A 22,122-nucleotide genomic window follows, 5' to 3' on the forward strand; every position below is an offset into this window, starting at 1 on the left:
GACTTGATGCGTCAATGCCACATTCATTCGTAACAAATAATCTGTGAAACTTAAAAAAAAACTGGCGGCAGAACATTGCTAATTCTTCTATATTGTGCGATAATTCAGATTGCCAAACGTTGCCATTTAACAAATTCAGCGACCACAAAAGGTTGACATTTGAGACATTTTGTGACCACAAAACAATTGGCGCAGTACAGCGCCATCTGGTTTAAGTGTCAAACTAGGGAACAAGTTATTTTCTTAGACTTTACCTTTCTATTACAATTAATAATTATTTGCTATGATATTAAATCACTGCATTATATTTCCTTGCTATGATGATAAATCAAACAATTTTTTTTTTAATTTTAATACAAACTACGGTTGGTAGTTGCAGTTCAGCTGAGGGTTTAGTGAAACCAGACCACGCTAACTCTGAAATACTCTTTATAGCATTTGCAAAGACAAAATGTTGTATTGTCATAATTTATTTCCAATTTTCTATCACGTTTATTTACACCTGCGGTGGCAGCATGGTTCTAATTTTATCACTTGTCCCTATACCCGTCACTTTCACGCTTACATACTTGTTAGAACGTGACAGGCATGGTGACAAATGATAAAGAGCCGACCATCTTAGCCTTACTGTACACTTTGTTTTATTTAAGCCAGTGCAAGTTAGCTTAGACGGACTATAAGGACATTTGGCAAGCTGTCAGTACAAAAAGGCGCGAATATAGTCATATATAGTCATACAAACGGAGTTTCGTTCTCATTTTAAAACTACTTGTCGGATTGTAATGAAACTTTGCACATAACTACAATGACATGAGGTATATCTATGCCTGTAATTTGTTTATATAGCTCCAGCTTATAAAACAAACGAAATAGAGCATAAATAAGTTTTGTATGAAATACATTAATTCGCTTAACTATGGTAAGTATATGATTCTACAAAAACTAATTACAGGCATATATATATATATACCTTATCCTATTGCAAGTAAAAAGTTTCAGAGCAATCTAGATAGTCGTTTTAAAATGAGAGCATAACTACCTTTATATGGAGAGCCGAGTTTGCTGCGGACTCGTAAAATATTTGTATGAGATCGATATTTGCGCATGTTTGCATTATAAAAGGACCATGGGCAACTTTGTATGGAGCCTGGACCCAACGCCAACAGAAATGAGAGTAAGGTCATTAGATAGGTATTTCTATGCACTTCATTTTGTTCTATGGGCACCAAGCGGAATTCCATTGCAGAACTGAGATATTGGTATTTTAGCCAAAATGTCGTCACCCTTATTACCTAGGCAATAGAGTCCAAGTAAGTAAATTAATTACTGCAGGGTAGATGTTCGCGCACCGCCGGGCGAGCACACTGAATGATTTGCCGCGCTGGCCCGGCGGTGGACTATATTGCCTAGGTAATAAGGGTGACGACATTTTGACTAAAATACCAATATCTCAGTTCTGCAATGGAATTTCGCTTGGTGCCCATAGAACGAAATGAAGTACATAGAAATACCTATCTAATGACCTTACTCTCAACTCTGTTGGTATTGGGGCCATTTTGACGCATAGTCCTTTGCCGCCTTTTTCTACGAACAAAGCTGGCATGCCAGAATTGCCAGAGTATATGATTTCCTTGAAAAAAGTTTTAAATATCAAAATATACGGACAAACTCAAAGTTTCTTTCTGTTCCGGAACGTTAAGAATAGTAATTTCGGGGTCAGTAATTTGCACCACACGTAGGCCAAGATCGCCCAATACCTAACATTGTCAGATACGAGTATTTATATGTATAACTAGAGGCAGACCAAGACAAGTCTGCAACGGTTCTGATAGCACACGTAGTGCAAGTGTTATTTATACGTCATAATTTCATAGAAGATTGACGTTTACAATAACACTTGCACTGCGTGTCTAACTTTATGTTCCAATAACCCAGTATACACAGTACAGTTTTTATACAATTTTGACATTTTTGAAATGGTTTTGGGTGTCAAAATTGTAGCTTTGGGACAGTGCACCGCTCAATCAACTGCGCTACAGACTCATTCTATTACGTATTCTGGTGATAGATTTATTTTATTATCATGCCAAGTTAATTTTGTAATTTTTTACACAAATGTTTAGCGGTTTTTCGTAAAAATTAAATTCAAACACTTTTTCTTATTCTAACGAATCTTATTTACATGTAGTAATTTAACACAGTTACTTAGTTGTTGCGTTATCTTCATTTATTAACTATTTTAAGAATTAAATATATAAATCGATTCATGATATTGTCGTTTATGTTTTAATTATTATGTTTTATGTACTTCAAATAGTGAGTTGGATTTGGATATTTTAAAAGTTCTGAAAATGGCATTAGAGATATTTATCAGGCAATTTTTAAAACTTCTATAAAACAACTCATTTAATGGGGTCGACAACTGTTAAAGGCAAAGTCTATAGTTTTTTATCTATGGTTTAAAGTGCCATCCATAAAAAAAGAAAAAAGAATTTGACACTATATATTCTTAGGTTTAACAGGTAAAACCTATGCTGGCGCTATCTGTAAAATACTTCGACGGACCAACCCCATTGCAGAATTCGTTTATTCGCTTCCTATGATTTTCATTATCCTATTATTTGAATCAGATTCTTAAAGTAATTTGGCACAGTTAGATACAGTATTCAGCTAAATTGTTCCATTTTGTGCTCCCAGATCACGAATACAATAAACTTACAACTAATAGGTCTCATTTCTTTCCTTTCTATAATTTAAATATATAACTAGAATAGAGATACATACACATAGAAATGACAAATCCATAGTAGGAACATTATTAAATATCTCACATAATTTTGCTGATTGAAATGCAATTTTAGATTACAAACCATAATAGACTATGAAAATATAACGTAAATGCAACAATTTGAAAACTTAGGTATGTACGTCAATTAAATTAACACTGATGTAAGAACAGACACATTTTTTTGTCAACGTCGAGACATAAGTAAGCAGTTTTTTTTTAATAAAATTCAACTCAAATGTTGATCAGATTTCAATAATATTTTAAAAGCCTTAATATGTACTCTAAGTTGTACTTTTAGGATAGCCAAACGTCAAGTATGTATACCATCGTAATTAGGCGTTTCTAGACCGTTTTGGACCATTATTAATGCTTAACCCTTTCGCCGCCATTTTTCACCATAAATGAAGAGTTGCGCGCCAACATCATTACTGTGTGCGTGGAATTGACATATATCTAAGGACTGGCCTGGCAATAAGAATGGGGCCAGTACAGCGGTATCACACACACGAATTCGAGTAAATCATGCAGTCTTACGCCACAACGCGATTGGTGGATAAGTTCGCATCCCGCGCGCGATTGGTCGCAACTAGTTGCGGTAGACTGCACGATTGGCTCGAATTTGTGAGTAATACCGCTGAACTAGCACCATTTTTAGTGCCCGTAAGGCCTGTCCTTAGATATACAGGGTATGTTTATTCAGTCACCTGCAATAATTTACGGGCGGAATATATAGGCCCGTCCTTAGATATATGTCAATGGTGCGTGGTATTCAAAATTTGCTGGAGTAAAACAACAGTAGTTTTATGTAACTTAGACCCATAAAATTTCCTATATTAAATGTATAAAAACGCTTCACTCCCCGACCGATACGACTTCCAACCGGTCCAACTTGTCGAGCATTATCGACTTTAAAAAAGTAAGTGACCGCTTTAATATATTTAATATGTCTAAGCCTCACGGAAGTATTTTTTATTAAGACTAATATGTCTAATGATACACGCACGCACGTATGTGTCAGTTTAGCTAAATTCGAATACCATTTTAAGAACGTAAGATTACTACTTTAACACGTATACGTCCTAGGCGCTATGGACACAACTCATGACGCCTTTAGGCGTCCATGGCATTGAACATAGAGAAATAAGAAGTAATAGAGTGCTCACTCCATACATCAGTTTTGGTACCAAAATGATTATTATATTCGCAGTCGACATCTAGCATCAAGTAGCGGAACTCTCAGTACTGCTACTCGACAATAGATATCGCGGCAAACAAAAAGTCTAATGTTCAAAGATTTTCAGCTAATATTATAACCAGAGTAAGTGTAGAAGTTGAAAATAGAGTTCCGGTTACTATGGTTATAATATTAGCGGAAAATCGTTGAGCATTAGACTTTTTGCTTGCCGCGACATCTATTGTCGAGTAGCAGTACTGAGAGTTCCGCTACTCGATGCTAGATGTCGACTGCGTATATAATAAGCATTTAGGTACCAAAACTTATGTATGGAGTGAGCACTCTATTACTTCTTTTTTCTCTATGCATTGAATGGGGTCGACCAAACAGTTCAATAAAGTAAGACAGTCACACTATCTCAATTTAGATTGTACAACACATTCACTAAGCTCGCGACTTGTACGTTGTTAGGGACAAAAATATTTTTTGATCTTTTTTCCAAACTTTAGTTATTGCGATCAAAAATATTATCTGATATTACGTTTTTACATTTATTTACAATTATTCATTTTAAACGCCGAAAATCTTGCAAAAAAAACTATTTTCAATTGATTAAAAAAATATATGTACATATTATTACCATACTATACAGTATGGTTAGCGATTAAATACAGGATTGAATTGATGTTATTCTTCAACAAATAAAAGCCCTTTATCAAGCAACCGAGCAAAACAAATTTCTTACATTCAACTCGGAATACATTTGTTAGAAAAGCATTGTAATTTTTTATTGTTTTTCCCGCGATAGCTCGATTATTATTATTATTCAGTGCATGAGATTTGGAAATAATCATTCTGAAAAAGTATTAACTAATCATTTCGGCATTGAAAATGAACGAAGAATTAATTTGTAATTTTAGTGAAGACTTCAGGTATTATTAAGAAGGGTTAGTTACTTCCGAGGTGACAGCATAATTATATAAATTACAACTGTATGTATCACGAAACCATCAACATTTTTTTATGTTGGCCATTCCATAAGCTGTCGCGTACAGACGCATTTTATTACGAATCATATCTACATTTTTTCAACTTTTCAAGTCGACAACTTTTTAACTCAGTATATTTCACATTGTCCTCCCGCAAACTCTTACACCTGCAATACATGCATATCCTCAGAAAATTTCGTTTGTACGGAACTACGGCGAAACTTTTAGTATGTCGTGATATTATTACAACGTTGCCGCCTTCAAACACTCAGCGCGCGCCACATCACCCCACGTCTAATGACTATTAGAACTACAACCAATGACAAACGTTGCGGTGAGCAATCCAACAGCCGAAATATCGTGACGAAAACGGACTAACCCCAATAAGGTCTTGTTTCCTTCTGGGTTGGGTCAGACGGCAGTCGCTTTCGCAAAAACATGTGCCTGCGCCAATTCTTGGGATTAGGTGCCAAGCGGACCCCAGGCTCTCATGAGCCGTGGCAAGAAGCCACGACAACGCGAGGAAGATGATATTGACGGATCCCTTTATTAACATAATTATTGAAAGTCACAATGTAATGATTGTCAGATTATCATTTGTCATAATTCTGAAACCGTTAACTTCTCAGGATTTTCGTAAGGTTATCCTATAGATAGGTTAGGTTAGGTTTGTTTTATGACAATCCTGAAAAGTAACGCGTTTCTGAGAAAAACCAAATTATGACTAACAAAAATGCGGACAAACAATACATTATGACTGAAACCTTTATGGGAAACAATAGAGACCCTGATATTGATGATGTTGTCACTTCGGTAGTAAACCACATTATAACAGAAATCTTACCATCATATCGACATTTATTATGACCTATCTATCTTAGGTTCTTCTTACATTAACTTATTAAAATTCAAAATTTTGAGATATTTTAGTAATTCAATTATTTCATTTACAGATGACTCTTACACTATTCAGACGTTAATTTTATCGTCTCAATAATTAATACAGTTGTTTAATTTATATGAGAATCAGTCGTTCTTATTACTGACTACTTCTCTCAGAATTTAATATATCACTCTGCACACTGTGCTTATAGCTAATTTCATTTAGATTCACATATTGATCAAGCCTCTACGGCCAATTATCGCTGCATGCCGAGTTTAAAAGCTGCAACAGACAGGCGTACCGGACTGCGACTTTGGTCCGGTACGAGCCATGTTCGATCGATGTAAGGTCGCCCGCTGTACGTCCGTTAAGGACGCAGTCATAAGTGAGAGCGAGCAAGAGATATGCTGACCGGACCAAGGTCACGGTCCGGTACGCCCGTCTGTGACGGCTTTGACAGCCAACGCGCTATAAGGCTGGTGTTGAGCAACATTTGAGTGATATACCTAAGTAATATTATTATTAAGCTATACTATCACTGCCGCTGTTCAGATTTATACTTTAAACTAGGTCCTCATTGTGACTGTATATTGTATTTCTTAGGCTGTGTCGCCATCTCACCGCGACAATGTTTTTTCAGTTAAGCTATGTTCTCACTGTCGCGCTAACTGCCTTTATACGGAGTGTACACTGCAACTGCATCTATGTTTAAAAGTCCAGCAAACCAATTTGGTCAAAAGCGGTAAATTTGAAATATAGGCGTCATTTATCGACGTGTCATACTGTTTATTTCGCTTTTTTTCAACTAACAAAGTGGTTTGCCAGACTATAGTTAAGCCTTTGTACGCCACGCCTAACGCGCGCGGCACGTCGTGTTACACTTTGTCGGAATTCGCGAAGTTTGATATTAGGCAGCGTCAGATGACGTCTTTGGCGGTAATAGGCTTGCTACGTTTTCACTGCGTTTAAATTGTGTCCACACTGCGAATGCATCTGTGTCATATGTTAAGCAATGTCCTCACTGCGTTAAAGCGGCGTCTTCACTGCGGCGTCTGCATCTGCGTCTTGCGGCACTGACATAACCATTTGATGATACGCGCGTTCCGTTCCACTACACTTGGCGGTTCCGTGTTGCGGTAGATCTGTTTTTGGACGCCGGGGCCTTGGACCTGATGAGGAATAACAGTTTTATTTATTCATAAAAAAAAATGAAAACAGCATTACAGTTAAAACAAAACAAACCAGTCTACAATTCAAGTAATAAAATAAGTTTTAGGCAAATAGTACATTACGATACAAGTGCGAAAAATAGGAAATTCGAAACGAGTGGCGATAAATTAAAACACGACCGAAGGGAGTGTTTTAAATCGACACAAGTTGCGAATTACCTATTCGCACATGTATCGTACAACGTTTTACAGTACATATGGCCCTATAAATGTTCGACACAGTAACATAATATGCTACTTCTCGCACTAGTGCTATAAAGTAGCCCCATATGTACTGTAAAATTAATTTTTGGTACATACTGTTATCGATGTCTGTGCGTTTCTTACCACAGATAGCTAATACTCATCGAGATACAGTTCTAAAAACCTCAATCACAATCAGGATGAGTTATTTCACCACAAGAATTCCTATGGCCACCTCCTGTCTCCATCATCAGATCAGCTCGATGGTACCATAATATTGCACTGTCATTATTGTCATCCGACTTACATATGTATTCAAACTTTCAGCTCAATCTGAAATCAGGAAGTGGGTATAATTTAGCTTCCAGGATTTTACCCACACTAACATACATGCATACATACATACTAACAGGGCAAGTTAAATAAAAGCTAGTAAAAGTCCATAATACGGTTGTTTCCAATTTTTTGAAACGCTTGTATTACGTTCTATATTAACTAAAACTTGCCCTAAAATTCAACTTTTATACTAAAAACGGCTTTAAATATGTTAAATTAACAAAATATATTTTGACAGATGCTTTCGCGCCCAAAACGCTCTTTGAAAATTGTGTGACGTCACTGTTTACGGTTTAACACATAACTACATACACACGTAGAAGATACGAACTGTCAACTGACATTTGTCATTTGTTGTTTATTGCCTAACTGTCAACAGTGTCAATCCGAGAGTTGTGACGTCATCAAAATCTTCAAAGACGTTTCGAGTTTGGTCACGTGACGTGTGCCAAAAGATATTTTAAATTCAATAGTTACAAAAATATGGTCATTACAGGTCCCCTAAAAGTAGTTTAACATGTTCTTATAATCCAAAAGAATTTATTGGGATACAATTCTACCCTAAGATTTGTAGATGGAAACAACCCTATTCGCAATGTTTAGACTATGAACCATGAACATGATCCTTATGATGATAATACGTTTTATAATTGTATCAGGCCGCTCTTTTGTGATGAAATATCTACGCATGATTAATACAATAACTACCAAATATACCAACTATGAATTAAAATAATTATTATGAATTGTGAATTATACTATGGATTTATATTATCTAACAGTAGTATCAGTATTGATTTTAATTCAATTCAAGCTCTATTCATTTATTCATTCATTGATTTTATTCTTTTTTTTTAACATCTGATCATATAAATGAGTGGTTATCTCTGTTAAATCAGTAACAAGTAAATGATTATAAACACGAAAGCAACTCTAGCTTCATGTTTTCGCAAACTGAATTTGGTGGAATTTTACTTGTCGGTACTTGGCTAGCAATATTAGCTATTCACCGGAAAAGTTTTCGGACCATAGTTATTGTTACTAATAAACTGACGGTATCAACATTATTGGTGAGTTGATATGAGTCCACAGTAGACGCAGATGAAAATAACACAGGACAGGGGGCCTACCGCGAACCACGTTCGACGTGTTTCCTCTCTTTCGCACTTGTAAATTCGTACGTAAGTGTGACAGGAAGGCAATACGTCGAACGTGGTTCGCGGTAGGCCCTCTGTTCGGAAAAGCGTCTCGTAGTATAGCGTCATATTGTCGGGGTTTTAAGCGAAGTCTTTCGAAGAAATGATACCACAAAAGCCGAAATTCGAAAATTAATTTTGATTAGTCTTACTAAATATACTACTTTTATTTTTCATTGTAAAATAATTCTGCACGCCACAAGTAATGACTGCGTACACAATACATTGTCGCTCGAAAAATGTACAAAAATGAATAGCAATCTCCTAGTTAAGGCTAAATTAAAAAATATATATTTTTAAATCGTTTCATAGCACTGAAACTAGACGGAGGTTTCTATTTGCGGTTGTATTAAAAATACACGCCGCATACTTTTATGGTGAACATTTTGAAAATTACACGTCACTTACAGTATAATCCGCAGCATTGGCCAGTTGATTAGAATCCACAGTGGACGCAGACGAGAAGAACACGGGACTGTCGGGCAAGGCGTCTCTGAGCAGCGCGTCATACTGCCGGGGCTCCAGGCCGAGCCGCTCGAAGAACTGCTGCAGCGCCGAGCCCTCCTCGGGGCTGGCGGCCGCGGCGTCCTCGCACGGCGCCGACGCCGCGCTGCGCCCGTCGCTGCGCCGGTACCTACCGGAAACGTGACACCTCATATAGTCTTCAATATAAGGGGGAGGGGGGGGGGGGGGGGGGGGGATTGTGGGTGGGGCGCAGATTTCGACCTATTGTTGTTTAGTTTTTAAGCGTTAAATTGGAACCTAAAAAGGGGTTAAAATTCTTAATTTTCCCTGTATTTTAAGGAAATCCTATTACCTGTCGGAGATGTCGGATTTCGACCGTAATATTGGTCTCGGGCGTCGCTGCTTGTACCGCAAACAGCGCTGACGTTTGAACGTTCCCAGTGGAGATGTTACTTCCTCGGGAGGACACATCTACAAATAAAATAAGCATTATATTTTAAAATATGTACGTATTATTTACGTCTATTGACTAATGGAACACAGTCATAAATTGGTCAACGTGTGTATGTCAGTTTCTTGTAGGTTGTTAACTAACACAGCACATCACAATACAAAATGAATTAAATAAATACAATGAAAACCAACAAAGTGAAACTTAAGATTTCAATCATTTTTAAATAAGCAAGCAGTCCACCTCCGTTTTCTTATTTATCACGCAGGTAGCGTGTCACATACTAGAAGTATCATGAAGAGTACCTGACTTGACTGCTAACGTTTAGTTATATTAAAGACAATATGAAATAGAGGTGGTTCAAAATCTCTGATGTTATATATTGTTAGCGCAGAAGGTCTGAAGAATTACTAGCTGAGAAGTGGGAGGGTACTGTATGTCTAATACGATTCCTCACCCTTACCCATTAACAACATTTGTGACCACAGCCGACAGAACGTGCCACTTGTACGCTTGCCATAAGGACGAGATTTACTTGTATCTATATACGAATAACTCGTTAAGGCGTCCTTATGGCAAGCTATAAAAGCGGCCAAGTGCGAGTCGGACTCGCCCATGAAGGGTTCCGTACCATTTATGACGTATTAAAAAAAACTACTTACTAGATCTGATTCAAACCAATTTTCGTTGGAAGTTTGCATGGTAATGTATATCATATATTTTTTTTAGATTTTTCATTCTGTTATTTTAGAAGTTACAGGGGGTGGGGACACACATTTTTTCACTTTGGAAGTGTCTCTCGCGCAAACGATTCAGTTTAGAAAAAAATGATATTAGAAACCTAAATATCATTTTTGAAGACCTATCCCTAGATACATGTATGGGTCCGGGTATGTCCTTAAACTACGTCCAAAAGAGAGGTATGGGCAATGTGAATGTCATCTCGCTTTGTGTGGTAGGGCACAGCACAGCAGATGTCATTCCAGATCTAGAGCAGAGCCCAACTGGGGAAGTACCTCCACCTTACAGAAAACCGCAGCCAAATAACACTTGACCCTACTCATAGTGTTGTGTTCCTGCCGGTGAGTAAGGTTGCCAGAGCTCAACGAGGGGGGTGGGGTTAGGGTCGGCAACGCGCATGTAACTCCTCTGGAGTTGCAGGTGTACATAGGCTACGGAGACTGCTTACCATCAGGCAGGCCGTATGCTTGTTTGCCACCGACGTAGTATAAAAAAAAAAGATACCCCACACGTATGGGTTTGATGAAAAAAAAATTATTTTTAATTTTTATGACGTATTAAAAAAAACTACTTACTAGATCTCGTTCGAACCAATTGTCGGTGGAAGTTTGCATGGCAATGTATATCATATATTTTTTTTAGATTTTTCATTCTGTTATTTTAGAAGTTACGGGGGGGGGGGGGGGGGGGGCACACTTTTTACCACTTTGGAAGTGTCTCTCGCGCAAACTATTCAGTTTAGAAAAAAATGATATTAGAAACCTCAATATCATTTTTAAAGACCTATCCATAGATACCCCACACGTATGGGTTTGAAAAAAAAGGATTTTTTGAGTTTCAGTTCTAAGTATGGGGTACCCCCAAAATTTATTGTTTTTTTTTCTATTTTTGTGTAAACATCATAATGCGGTTCATAGAATACATCTACTTACCAAGTTTGAACAGTATAGCTTTTATAGTTTCGGAAAAAAGTGGCTGTGACAGAATCGGACAGACAGACGGACATGACGAATCTATAAGGGTTCCGTTTTTTGCCATTTGGCTACGGAACCCTAAAAATGGGACTTCTTGCCAGCCGCGGTCACATTTAATGTTTTCAAGTGAGCTATTCTGTTATGTATCGAAAGAAAATTAAATTCTAGTAGTAGCGAACTCCAAAGGGCCTACGTGTACTATGACGTCATTACAATGACTGAAAAGCTAAAAGAATATTTGACTGAAAGAAAACACATGATAACTGACAATGACATTTGAAATTTGACATTAAAATATTTTATGATTTATCTTACACAGCCATGGTAATGATGTCACACTTCCAGTTTACACTTATTTGCGATTTTCTAAGAAATAATATTAATGGAAAAAATTAAATAAAAACTTACTTATTACAATACAGGAAGCATATTTATATAATGAAATGGCTGGCTGGTATTAACATATTCCTGTACATACCTGGCTGGTATTAACATATTCCTGCGAATCGTCAATGCGCGCGCGTCGCTCTGCGTACTGCGGTTGTTTGCTGATAGGCTCTGCGCCGCTCTCGTGATACCTACGAACCACCGAATACTGTTAGCAGCTTGATAGAGGCCTTTTAACCCTTAGGGCTCATTTACATTGCGGTATTTGCTCGGTCGGCCGAATTGGTTGTAACCTCAATAGTCCGCAATGTAACTAAAACCGCATGCGAAGTCGCGTGCCGTCTAAATCAGCCCTTATGCTGAGGCTTCAAAAACAATCGAATATCAGTCTTGTTCACTGAATATACATGTGTATGAAGTTCTTATCTTTAAATTTTATCTCTGCCCAAGGGCGTCGCCAGGGGCAGGGGGAGTCAGCTGGCGAAGCCCGTGTATCTGCCACTACAAAACTATAAGTGCCGGTATGAAGTTACACGACGTTTTGTATTATTTATCAGACTGGATATTGTATATCTTATATATCAGACTACGGCTGTTAAAAGTTCCCGGTTAGTATGCTTAATTCGTGTGTCGCTCCTTCTTATCCCCTCTGGTTTGAAAGATAATGGCAGTCTCTTTCATATTAAGCAACCTGCGGCAATTCTGAGGGTTGCTAAAAACAGATGATCTGAAATTCTACTGTTTTTGGAACTAAGTTCTAAATAGGCCAAGACGAAATAGTTTCGTTTAGTAAATAAACTAACTTTCACTTTAGTTTATTTCATAATAATAATAAATTAATTATTCTACGTTAATTTATATGAATTTATATTATTCATCATCTTCCTCGCGTTATCCCGGCATGTTGCCAGGGCTCATGGGATCCTGAGGTCCGCTTGGCAACTAATCTCAAGAATTAGCGTAGGCACTAGTTTTTTTAAATATGAATTTATATTACTATCGTCAATAATAAAATTATTCAAGTAAAATGTAATGTTTGTCTTACCTGTTGTAGTCTCGTTCTCTAGAAGCGTACTCCTTCCGTCCGTGGCACTTGGTGGGCGGCTTGTAGGTGGCGCAGTCGTAGTCATTGTAGTCGTATAAAGGCTCGTCTTGGAACTGAGGGGGAGGCGCGCTCGCCTGGAAATTAATAAGAGATATATACTTTCGTATGGAACGCAGATGAATGAAAAAATATAAATAAGTCTTATTTCGTCAGGTGACAAGCGAAACTCAGTAATTACTAAAATAATATTTAAAAAAACTAAATATTATTTTAGTAGTAATTTGATTAATTATGGCTATGAACTTGTTGTGGTAATTAGTGAGTTTTGTTTGTCACCTGACGATTTCTAAAGTACAGAAGTAATAAAAAACACGCTTGATTGCAATCCCAGGCTACGATTAATTTAAAAAAAAGCCGGACAAGTGCGAGTCGGACTCGCCCACCGAGGGATCCGTACTTTTTAGTACTTATTTGTTGTTATAGCGGCAACAGAAATACATCATCTGTGAAAATGTCAACTGTCTAGCTATCACGCATGAGATATAGACTGGTGACAGAGGGACAGATGGACGGACGGACAGCGGAGTCTTAGTAATAGGATCCCGTTTTACAAAATGAATATGAGAAAATGAATTTCTCATATTCCTCTACATTAAAGGCACCACCTCAACCACCTGGGTGCGTCCTGGCTTGCATATATTTTTTTTTTTCTGTTATTGGTCATAATTTGTTATTCTACATAACCTGGTCGCCATCAGATATATCCGAGCGGCCGAGGTACTCAAAAATATCTGAACACGCACTGTAACGTCTTGACAATAGAGGCGTGTTCAGATATTTGTGAGCACCTTGGCCGCTCCAATATATCTGATGGCGACTGTACATAGTCTTGTAATTATAGCATTTGACGGTATGTTTCCTGGAAGTGTATCCCGAAACGTCGCGAAGCGTGCACTAAAACATAGCCCCCTTTTCTTTTCAGTTCCGTAGCACTGCATTGATCGGCTACCATTTCTATAGCACAGTCGTAGCTACATACAAACATCGAAGTGAATACCGACCCGCTGCGGAAATGACGGCGTCCTGGGGGCCTACCGCGAAAAGCGAAATTCGCAAATGCGGGGATCTTTCTCTTATACTCTCACTAAGACGTAATTAGAGTGACAGAGAAAAATGCCCGCAATTGACTAACTTTGATTTTCGCGGTTATAGAACTCCGGATATCGGCTACAAGTACCGTAGCACTGCAACTATCGGCTACGAGTCGTAGCATCGGGTAGCCAAAAGAGCTACGTACCTGGAAGTGTATGCCCACCCGTGGAGGATATAGCGGCGGCGGCGGCGCGTGAGGCGGCGACGGCGCGCCGTCTTGGAACTGGGGCGGCGCGGACACGTAGCACTCTTCTAGTCCCGCCCAGGAGCCGTAGTAACCGCCGTAGCGACTGTAATATAAATTATACAATGCTGAAACTTCTCTGAATACTTTCCATAGCGTTGGTGGTTTAGTCATACCGCCCGCAACTACTAGTGTAAATGAAAACGATTAACAAAAAATTGCATCTGTGTTGTTAAAGTGTAAAATGGTGTAGAACACAACTAATTTATGTCGCTCAAATCGTAGCATTCCACAAGAAAAATTGCACCTATGTGTGGTGACATCTTGCTCATTATAAGCGCTGCATAACGCGGTGTCTGTGTAGTTGGTGCGTCACTCACTCGGTGGTGGAGCAGCCGGAGTCGCGCGGGTCCCTGGGGGCGGGGCGCGGCGCGGGGGGCGCGCTGTGCTGCGTGTAGTGCCCCGACGAGCCGCCCGAGTCGCGGGCGAACGAGGAGCCGCATCGGCTGTAGGAAATTATCAGATTACACAACAACAAAAAAAATGCTTGCACCGTGAATTAGTGTGAGGCCTCTGGGAATCTTTTTCATTCGACATGTATACGACACGAATGTTCATCCATAATATCCATACTAAGTAGGTATAACAATCATAACCTGAGTCGCACCGTGCCAGCCGCCTGATTTCTACTGCCCCACATCAGTAACCCCACTTAAAAATGCATTGCCCTGGCTTGTTATTTATAATAGTTATAATGCAGGAAAAAAGTTTACTTAATTTTTCAAAATTTCGCCTATATTACTTGGTAGGTACAAGCTTTCATAAAAAGAGCTCCTAGTTGTGTGTATTTTTGTTAACTTTGTAAATTTTTTCCAGCGTCGGCGCGCCGGGTAAAATAAGTCGCAGCAACGTAATATGAACACACTACAGCGTGTATTTTTGATACGATCGCATAATCAAAGGGTAGTTAAGGCTGTAATGATCACACTTTCATAGATTTATAAAAAAAAAATAGACGACTTTTATTTTTCCATATAAATTAATTCAGCAAGCAATGTATCACTACTTTGTTTTAACTCAAAACGTCGCACTGGTCGCATATAATGACGCGCCGTCCCAACTGTCACAAGTGACCATGATGCACGACATACATTGCCGCTCGTAAAAAAAAATTATGCTCTGGTAGTTAAAATACTAAATTAACAAAATCTTTCGGAATTGTTCGATAGCACTAAAACCTAAGTCTAGTTTAAGTTTGTGGTTCTGTCAAAAATACACACTGTATTGCAACCGTATTACTGAAATATATCTGTCAGTTATATTGAGTTCACTTATCACCTAAAACTAAAAGCCAAAAAAAATATATTTCATTGCTACAGTCGCGCAATTTCAACGTTGACAAATTTGAATGCGCCGCACAAAACAAGTATTTTATTACACCGTAGCTATCTCTTTCAAACGTACGGCAGTGTTTCAAATCGATATCATACCTATTGTAAGACTGATAGTTTTCTTCACCGGGCGAGGGATGCTCCGAAAATGCCTCGCTCGACATTAGCGAAGAATGGTTAGACCTGAGACAAGAATTGTTTGATAAGTTTATAAGTTTGTTCACGTGATTTAATTAAAACAGTAAGACGAGCGTCTTTAGAATATGAAATCGCCAGTTCAAACCTCGGTAAATAATTTAATACAGTTGCTTTTCGGTGAAGAAAAATATTTTCAAACAACAAGATAGATTGTAGCTAACGTCTAAAATCTGCCTCACAAATCCACCATGCCATACCAGTGAACGTGACTGCGATTAATATTAAAGAGAACGAGATGGCTAACATACCTCGTGCCTTTGGAAGAGCAGGACGCAGTCCTCTATTGCGTGGAGTGGCGGCGCCGCCCGATCATGTTCGTGCCGCTTCCCGCACTGGATTAACATGTTTGTTATGGCGGTCCTTGTTAGAACGGGATGAACAACGTACCTTGTGCCTTTGGAAGAGCAGGACGCAGTCCTCTGGTGCGTGGAGTGGCGGCGCCGGCGCGGCGAGCGCCCGATCGTGTCCGTGCCGCTTCCCGCACTGGAATAACATGTTTGTTTTGGGACTTATGGGGGTCATTCTACTTTTTCATGACTAGTATTCTTTGAATTAGTGTATAAAAAATTGTAATTGAACCAAATAGTAGGAATTTATTGACCACGATTCGTATTTTAATATTGAATAGGTAATGTATAAAGATGGTAACGCAGTGGCAAAAAGAACAGCTGAGTTACTGTGATTTATTGGACAAATCTATCAGGATTGATATCTTAATTAAGCTTCTTTCTCCAGACCAGAAAATTAAAGTAATGGCCAAGTGGAATAGCCAATGGAAAGTATCAAAAACTTATGTACAACGAAAAGTAGAATGGCCGAGAAAAGCTACAAATAAAAAAATATTTGTTTTTTTTCCGCTGAGTAATGCCTTATTAGTACTATCAAATAACACAACGAGGTGCCCCGTTAATTTATTATACGCCGTGTACACTTGCGCTAAGGGTAGGGCAGTGTAGTGAGCAGGGCAACTGTAAACGCCTTATCCTGACGCCGCCCGAAGTTAGGAGGCGGGGGTCAAAAAACCAGCGTCAGGACCAGTAGCAAGACCAATGAGTGTTTACACTATACGCTTATGATCATTTTAAACAAACCAAATATTTTTTTTTTTTTATACTACGTCGGTGGCAAACAAGCATACGGCCCGCCTGATGGTAAGCAGTCTCCGTAGCCTATGTACGCCTGCAACTCCGGAGGAGTTACATGCGCGTTGCCGACCCTAACCCCCTCCCACCCCTCGTTGAGCTCTGGCAACCTTACTCACCGGCAGGAACACAACACTATGAGTAGGGTCTAGTGTTATTTGGCTGCTGTTTTCTGTAAGGTGGAGGTACTTCCCCAGTTGGGCTCTGCTCTAGATCTGGAATGACATCCACTGGCTGTGCCCTACCACACAAAGCGAGATGACATTCACAATGCCCATACCTCTCTTATGGACGTAGTTTAAGGACGTACCCGGGTCCGAGAAATATAGGACCTTTCAACCCCCAGAAGCTGGTTGGCACTTTGGCCCACATGTAGGCACAAAGGAACGATCTTCCGTAGATGATACATACTGTTCGTGGTAGCCTCTCGCTTGTGTATGTAGGTCTGGGAGTGACTTGTGACTGTTGATATTTGTGCATCCATCTTCTTCGCGCATGCTCGGTTGCGAGTGCGAATTCGATCTGTAACAAAAAAAGCTGTCAAAAATACTCGTTTTTCGATATTCATTTGCGGTTGGTAAACTGACCGCGACCTAAGTTAATGTATGAGCACAACAGTTTTTTAATGGTAGAGTTAACATTGTCGTAATCCAATTTATATTTTCGCTAAGTAGCCTTGTGTGTGTTGTATGAAGGTATTGCGCCGACGGACTGGTGGCATCTAGCTCGGCTGACGTACTCAATATTTTCAGAAGGCATCTATCTCTTTCTACTAGCCGGCTTACTTATCGTTGTCTCTATTGGTGCCGTGGCCATCATATCCTACCTCGAACACTGTAGGTACCTGAAATGTTTAAACAAATGAAGCTTACTCACAACTAACTTTATGCAACCTCGTAACCTTTCGCGACCCCTCCTATACACTGTAGAAACAGTGAATAGGGTGTTTTTTTCTAAGGTGCTCAGTCTCTTTCAGTAAGTCTTAGTACAAAAAGAGGTTGACTGAAGTAGCATGACAAATACGACCGTTTTCAAGAAAATACGATGGAAAAGGATTGTGCACTACATCTGTACTTCCCTAAATTATAGCTTATTTCTCTTTAATATACCTGATGTATCTAGGAGCAGAATGAGCGTACTGCGCCGGGGGACTTATGGCGTCAATGGCTTCTGCCGGCGGTGATCCTTCGGCGCTTAACATTGGCTCGGGTAACTCGATGTTCTCAGGGCTGGATGCGGAGCTCGCTGCCGAGACAAATTAAAATATTATAAATATATTATCAGGTATTTTAAACACAAGTTAGACCATAAACCCCAGGCTTGAAAATTTTGCGAAATGGACATTGTAATAAAGAGTAATTTTTCGAAAATAACGTTCTGCGAAAGTGACCTCAAAAGAAGGGACATTTTGCGAAATCGCACGCCAATGTACCAAAGTCAATAAATTTTTGGTCATTATGCGAATTACTTGGTAGTTCTCTGTAAGGCAAATTTCTTTATTTCTGTCTAATGTCACTCGTATATCTCTATCTCTAGGAGTCTATACTTAACAGGAGCCATTGTAATATATTAGCGTCGCAAGTGCTTACGTCTTAGCGAGTCAGTCGTCGTCAGACCATGAACGAGTGTGGTTGTGTGATGTTTGCATTGGCGAGCTGTCTAGTGTAATGGAACATTCGGTACAGGATACTCACGTATAGAGTAGGTGTTCTTAACCCGCACCTGCTGTCGCGGTATGACAAATGATTCGGGGAAAAACACCCTCGCGTCGAAGTTGAGGGGTCTCTTGTCGGTGGGCTTGGAGCCGGAGCCGGACGAGGAGGTGCCGGACAGCGTGCCGGGCGGCCTGTCCCCGGGGTAGTCTTTCAGGCGTCTGGGCTCTGCGTACATTTTGTGCGCTGAGAAAAGGGAACAATAATGAGAAGTTATAAATGGGATTGCAAGGAATAGAAACTTTAAAAAATCTTAGAGCTTTATGACACTTCGAGTAAATACCGAGTATTTACTTTCAAGTAAATCTTTGTTCAAGTAATTTGGTTGGCAATGAAAAATACTACAAGTGTGCAAACTGGCGGTAACCAGCGAGCGCACATTTCAAACAAATGCAAACATATGCGAGCGACCTTAGTGCACGCTGCTCAAATCTCTTGTACGCTCGACGCCAACGCTGCACGCTCCGCCAACGCGCCTCTGGTCGCTCACCACTGAGGGCGTACACAAGTTTAAAACTCACGCGTATAATGTGGAGGATACGTATTCTCCCTAATGTCAGCAATGCCTAACATCCTCCTGAGTGTGCCCTGAACCGTCTGAAATCACTATTATAGGATTTTGTATATATAAATTTTAAACTTACGTGTATAATGTGGAGGGTACATATTCTCCCTACTGTCAGCATGTCCCAGCAGCCTTCTGAGTGTGCTCTGGAGTCCTTCCCCCGCGCTTACGGCTCGCCGCGTGCTTGTAGCGCGACCGGTTGTAGCATCTTAAAAACACAGATGTTTAAGGTTAAATGTTGTACCTATTGTTTGGTCATAATAATTCGTTTCACTTCTGTTCTGTGTACGCCAGATCTAGACGCACCTTTAATATAAGAATGGCAATGATTGGCTAGCAAATAAGTGAGTCTTCCCAATAAGTAGCGGAGCTTCGTAGAGTGGAGGCGTAAAGTTGACGAAATATAATTTGCACCGATTGGTCATAAAACTTTATCTTTACGAATCGTGAAGTGCGTCCCATGCATACAGTGACAATAACTAGTTATGATACTTTGTGTTTCTGGGATAATATCGATACGTTTTAGGTAAATTAAACTTTTTTTCGACACAAATCGTTCTACTTTTAACCACCACGACCACGAATTGGAATACTAGGAAAACTTAGTAATTAAAATATAGAAAAGTAACTGGGATCAAGATTGTTTTGCAGTATACTTTAAGCAAAACTGGCTGCTATTGTTTTATCACCCTATTGTAAAAGAGCCATTAGCGATAACATTCTTCGGTGCAAATAATATTTCTTCGAGTATAACGTTAACGTTTTGTGAGTATTTAATTAGTGGTTTGCTTACAGGGATTGCAGCAGTCGTTGTTGAGCGTACTGGAGCTGACCAGGTGGCAGCCACCGGCAGCGATAGCTTGACCCAAACCGCTGCTTACCTGTAAATTATATGTTATGGTAGAGCCAATGTACGTTAGGATATAATTAAGTACCTATGTATACAGTATTGATCGAACAGACTGACGTAGGGCGGTCAAATACTGCAGAACAAACAGAAGAATACATTTCTAATTATTCTATCTGGAGTATTTTTGCTTAAATATTTGTAAGAATAAACTCGCCCTAAGAAGCAATTCCTGCTTTCTATCTAGGACCGTTTCAGACTTGAAAAATGAAAAAATGAAAAAATGAAAAATCGTTTATTGGTCACAATCATTGTGTTACAAATTGAGAAAGGGTTGGGACCTCCTAGTAAGTATATCAATACTTGTGACAGGAGACCCCGCTCTTCCAGCATCAAGTTAAGGTTATATTAAACCAATACAATGCACGTTAATTATGTAGGTACAGAAAGTAATGAATTAAATTATAATTTGGCTTAAGTAATAGTTAAGTTAACAGATTAAAGCAATGTAATAATCTCAGAGTAAAGGGGAAATAATTATTTTAGAATATAGCATAAAGTTTTTAACATTAAGAAAATATGTTAACTATGTTAAACTATGTTAATATTGTGTGTGAGTGTATGTGGGTGTGAGTGTTTCGTTTGTGAGACTTGACATAGAACGCCTTAGATTTTACCAACATTTCAACGGCGCTCTTGCGCTTCTGCTGCGTAGCACTCGGCGTCAGCATGGCGTCCTTTTTGCAGTCTCACCTCGAGCCTCTACTGTCTTAGGATCTTCTATCTTCAACCTTTTTAAGAATGAAGATGAAGTTACCCTAAGAGCCAGCTCTTGCTTCCTGTCTAGGACCGTCTCTGAGTTGACATAAAAAGCCTGGGACTCCCCTAACATGACGACGGCGTTTTTGCACTTCTGTGAGCATGGCGTCTTTTGTGTAGTCATTATTCGTTACTTTGCTATCCTAGTCTTGAATCTTATATATTTGTACGAATATACTCACCCTAAGCGGAAGCTCTTGTTTTCGATCCAGCACAGTCTCGGACTTGACGTAGAATGCCTTGGACTCAGCCAACATTTCCACGGCGCTCTTGCGCTTCTGCTGCGCGGGGGCGCGCGGCGTCAGCATGGCGTCCTTCTTGCGGGGCAGCTTAAAGCTCGCGAACAGGGAGTCTGCTAGACGCCGTCTGTAATTAAGTCAAAACTAGTGATATTCGAAATTTTTACTTACGATTTCCATATTCAGAAAATAATGTTTCTGAAGAGAATAAGTATTTAACGTGTAAGTACATATGCACATGCCTCTATTCATACCCACTACGGGAAGGCGTGTAGACGAAAGAAACCCAACATTCAAACGAACAACGGACGGACGTCCTCGGGGGCAAATATGACTCATTTATATGTAAAATTGAGCGAAGCCCAACATTCAAAGCCACTGTCCACGCTCCAACATGGTCGTGTCAAGCGTCTTCTCTGGCCTAACTTTATTGAAGAGACAGCAGTGACAGTTATTGCTTAAACACCTTTAATGGTATTCTCACCTGGGGGGCGACTCGAAGGACCTGGAGTACGAGGGTTCGGCCGCTGCCCTCTCGAACTTCTTCCTCACTTCCTCGACCTTGGACCAGCCCGACTCCACATTGAGCCGGCGGTTCACCGGGTTTTGTGCCGCATGCTTCGCTAGCTCTTCGCGCGTCCGCTGCAAGACAAACTGAGTACCTTATTGACTTGTTTAAAAAAAACTTCATTAAACTAAGATAAGAAATCGAAAGTTAAATTAGGTTGCGGGATTTCTCATGTTCAAGAATGCACTCGGAGTAAAGTTTTGAATACGCTAAGTGATGAAGTTAAAATATCAATAACACTGACATATTTTGAAAACCACACCGATATTCATATCGGGCGCCTAGCGGAACCCAAACTAGGCTGAGCCTGTATCTTGGGGCCCTTGCGTTGCAGTGCTAATTATAAGACAGTTCTGTTTGATACAAGGAGGTATCAGATTAGCAGGAAGAAAAAAGATACTAGCAAACTATTCCAGACACGACAGTCAGGTTATGTCAATTTTTTTAACATGATTATTGTAATG

General features: G+C 39.5%; 1 protein-coding gene across 1 annotated transcript in view; it reads right to left on the minus strand.

Annotated features, from left to right (window-relative positions):
• Positions 1-3,461: 3,461 nt before the first annotated feature.
• The window catches only part of LOC133530093 (uncharacterized), a 115,896-nt gene continuing 97,235 nt past the window's right edge, over positions 3,462-22,122 (minus strand). The window contains exons 4-19 of the mRNA XM_061867926.1: positions 21,575-21,732; positions 21,034-21,217; positions 19,979-20,066; positions 19,265-19,393; positions 18,603-18,806; positions 18,018-18,153; positions 17,320-17,430; positions 16,154-16,249; positions 15,668-15,751; positions 14,558-14,683; positions 14,139-14,283; positions 12,842-12,975; positions 11,888-11,987; positions 9,596-9,714; positions 9,187-9,412; positions 3,462-7,003 (exon numbers count right to left, since the gene is read on the minus strand). Coding sequence (XP_061723910.1) covers positions 6,875-7,003; positions 9,187-9,412; positions 9,596-9,714; positions 11,888-11,987; positions 12,842-12,975; positions 14,139-14,283; positions 14,558-14,683; positions 15,668-15,751; positions 16,154-16,249; positions 17,320-17,430; positions 18,018-18,153; positions 18,603-18,806; positions 19,265-19,393; positions 19,979-20,066; positions 21,034-21,217; positions 21,575-21,732 — 2,169 coding nt within the window. The 3' untranslated portion in view covers positions 3,462-6,874. The remainder of the gene's footprint in view (positions 7,004-9,186; positions 9,413-9,595; positions 9,715-11,887; positions 11,988-12,841; positions 12,976-14,138; positions 14,284-14,557; positions 14,684-15,667; positions 15,752-16,153; positions 16,250-17,319; positions 17,431-18,017; positions 18,154-18,602; positions 18,807-19,264; positions 19,394-19,978; positions 20,067-21,033; positions 21,218-21,574; positions 21,733-22,122) is intronic.

This window comes from Cydia pomonella, chromosome 22 (assembly GCF_033807575.1).
Source record: "Cydia pomonella isolate Wapato2018A chromosome 22, ilCydPomo1, whole genome shotgun sequence".
Lineage (NCBI taxonomy): Eukaryota > Metazoa > Arthropoda > Insecta > Lepidoptera > Tortricidae > Cydia > Cydia pomonella.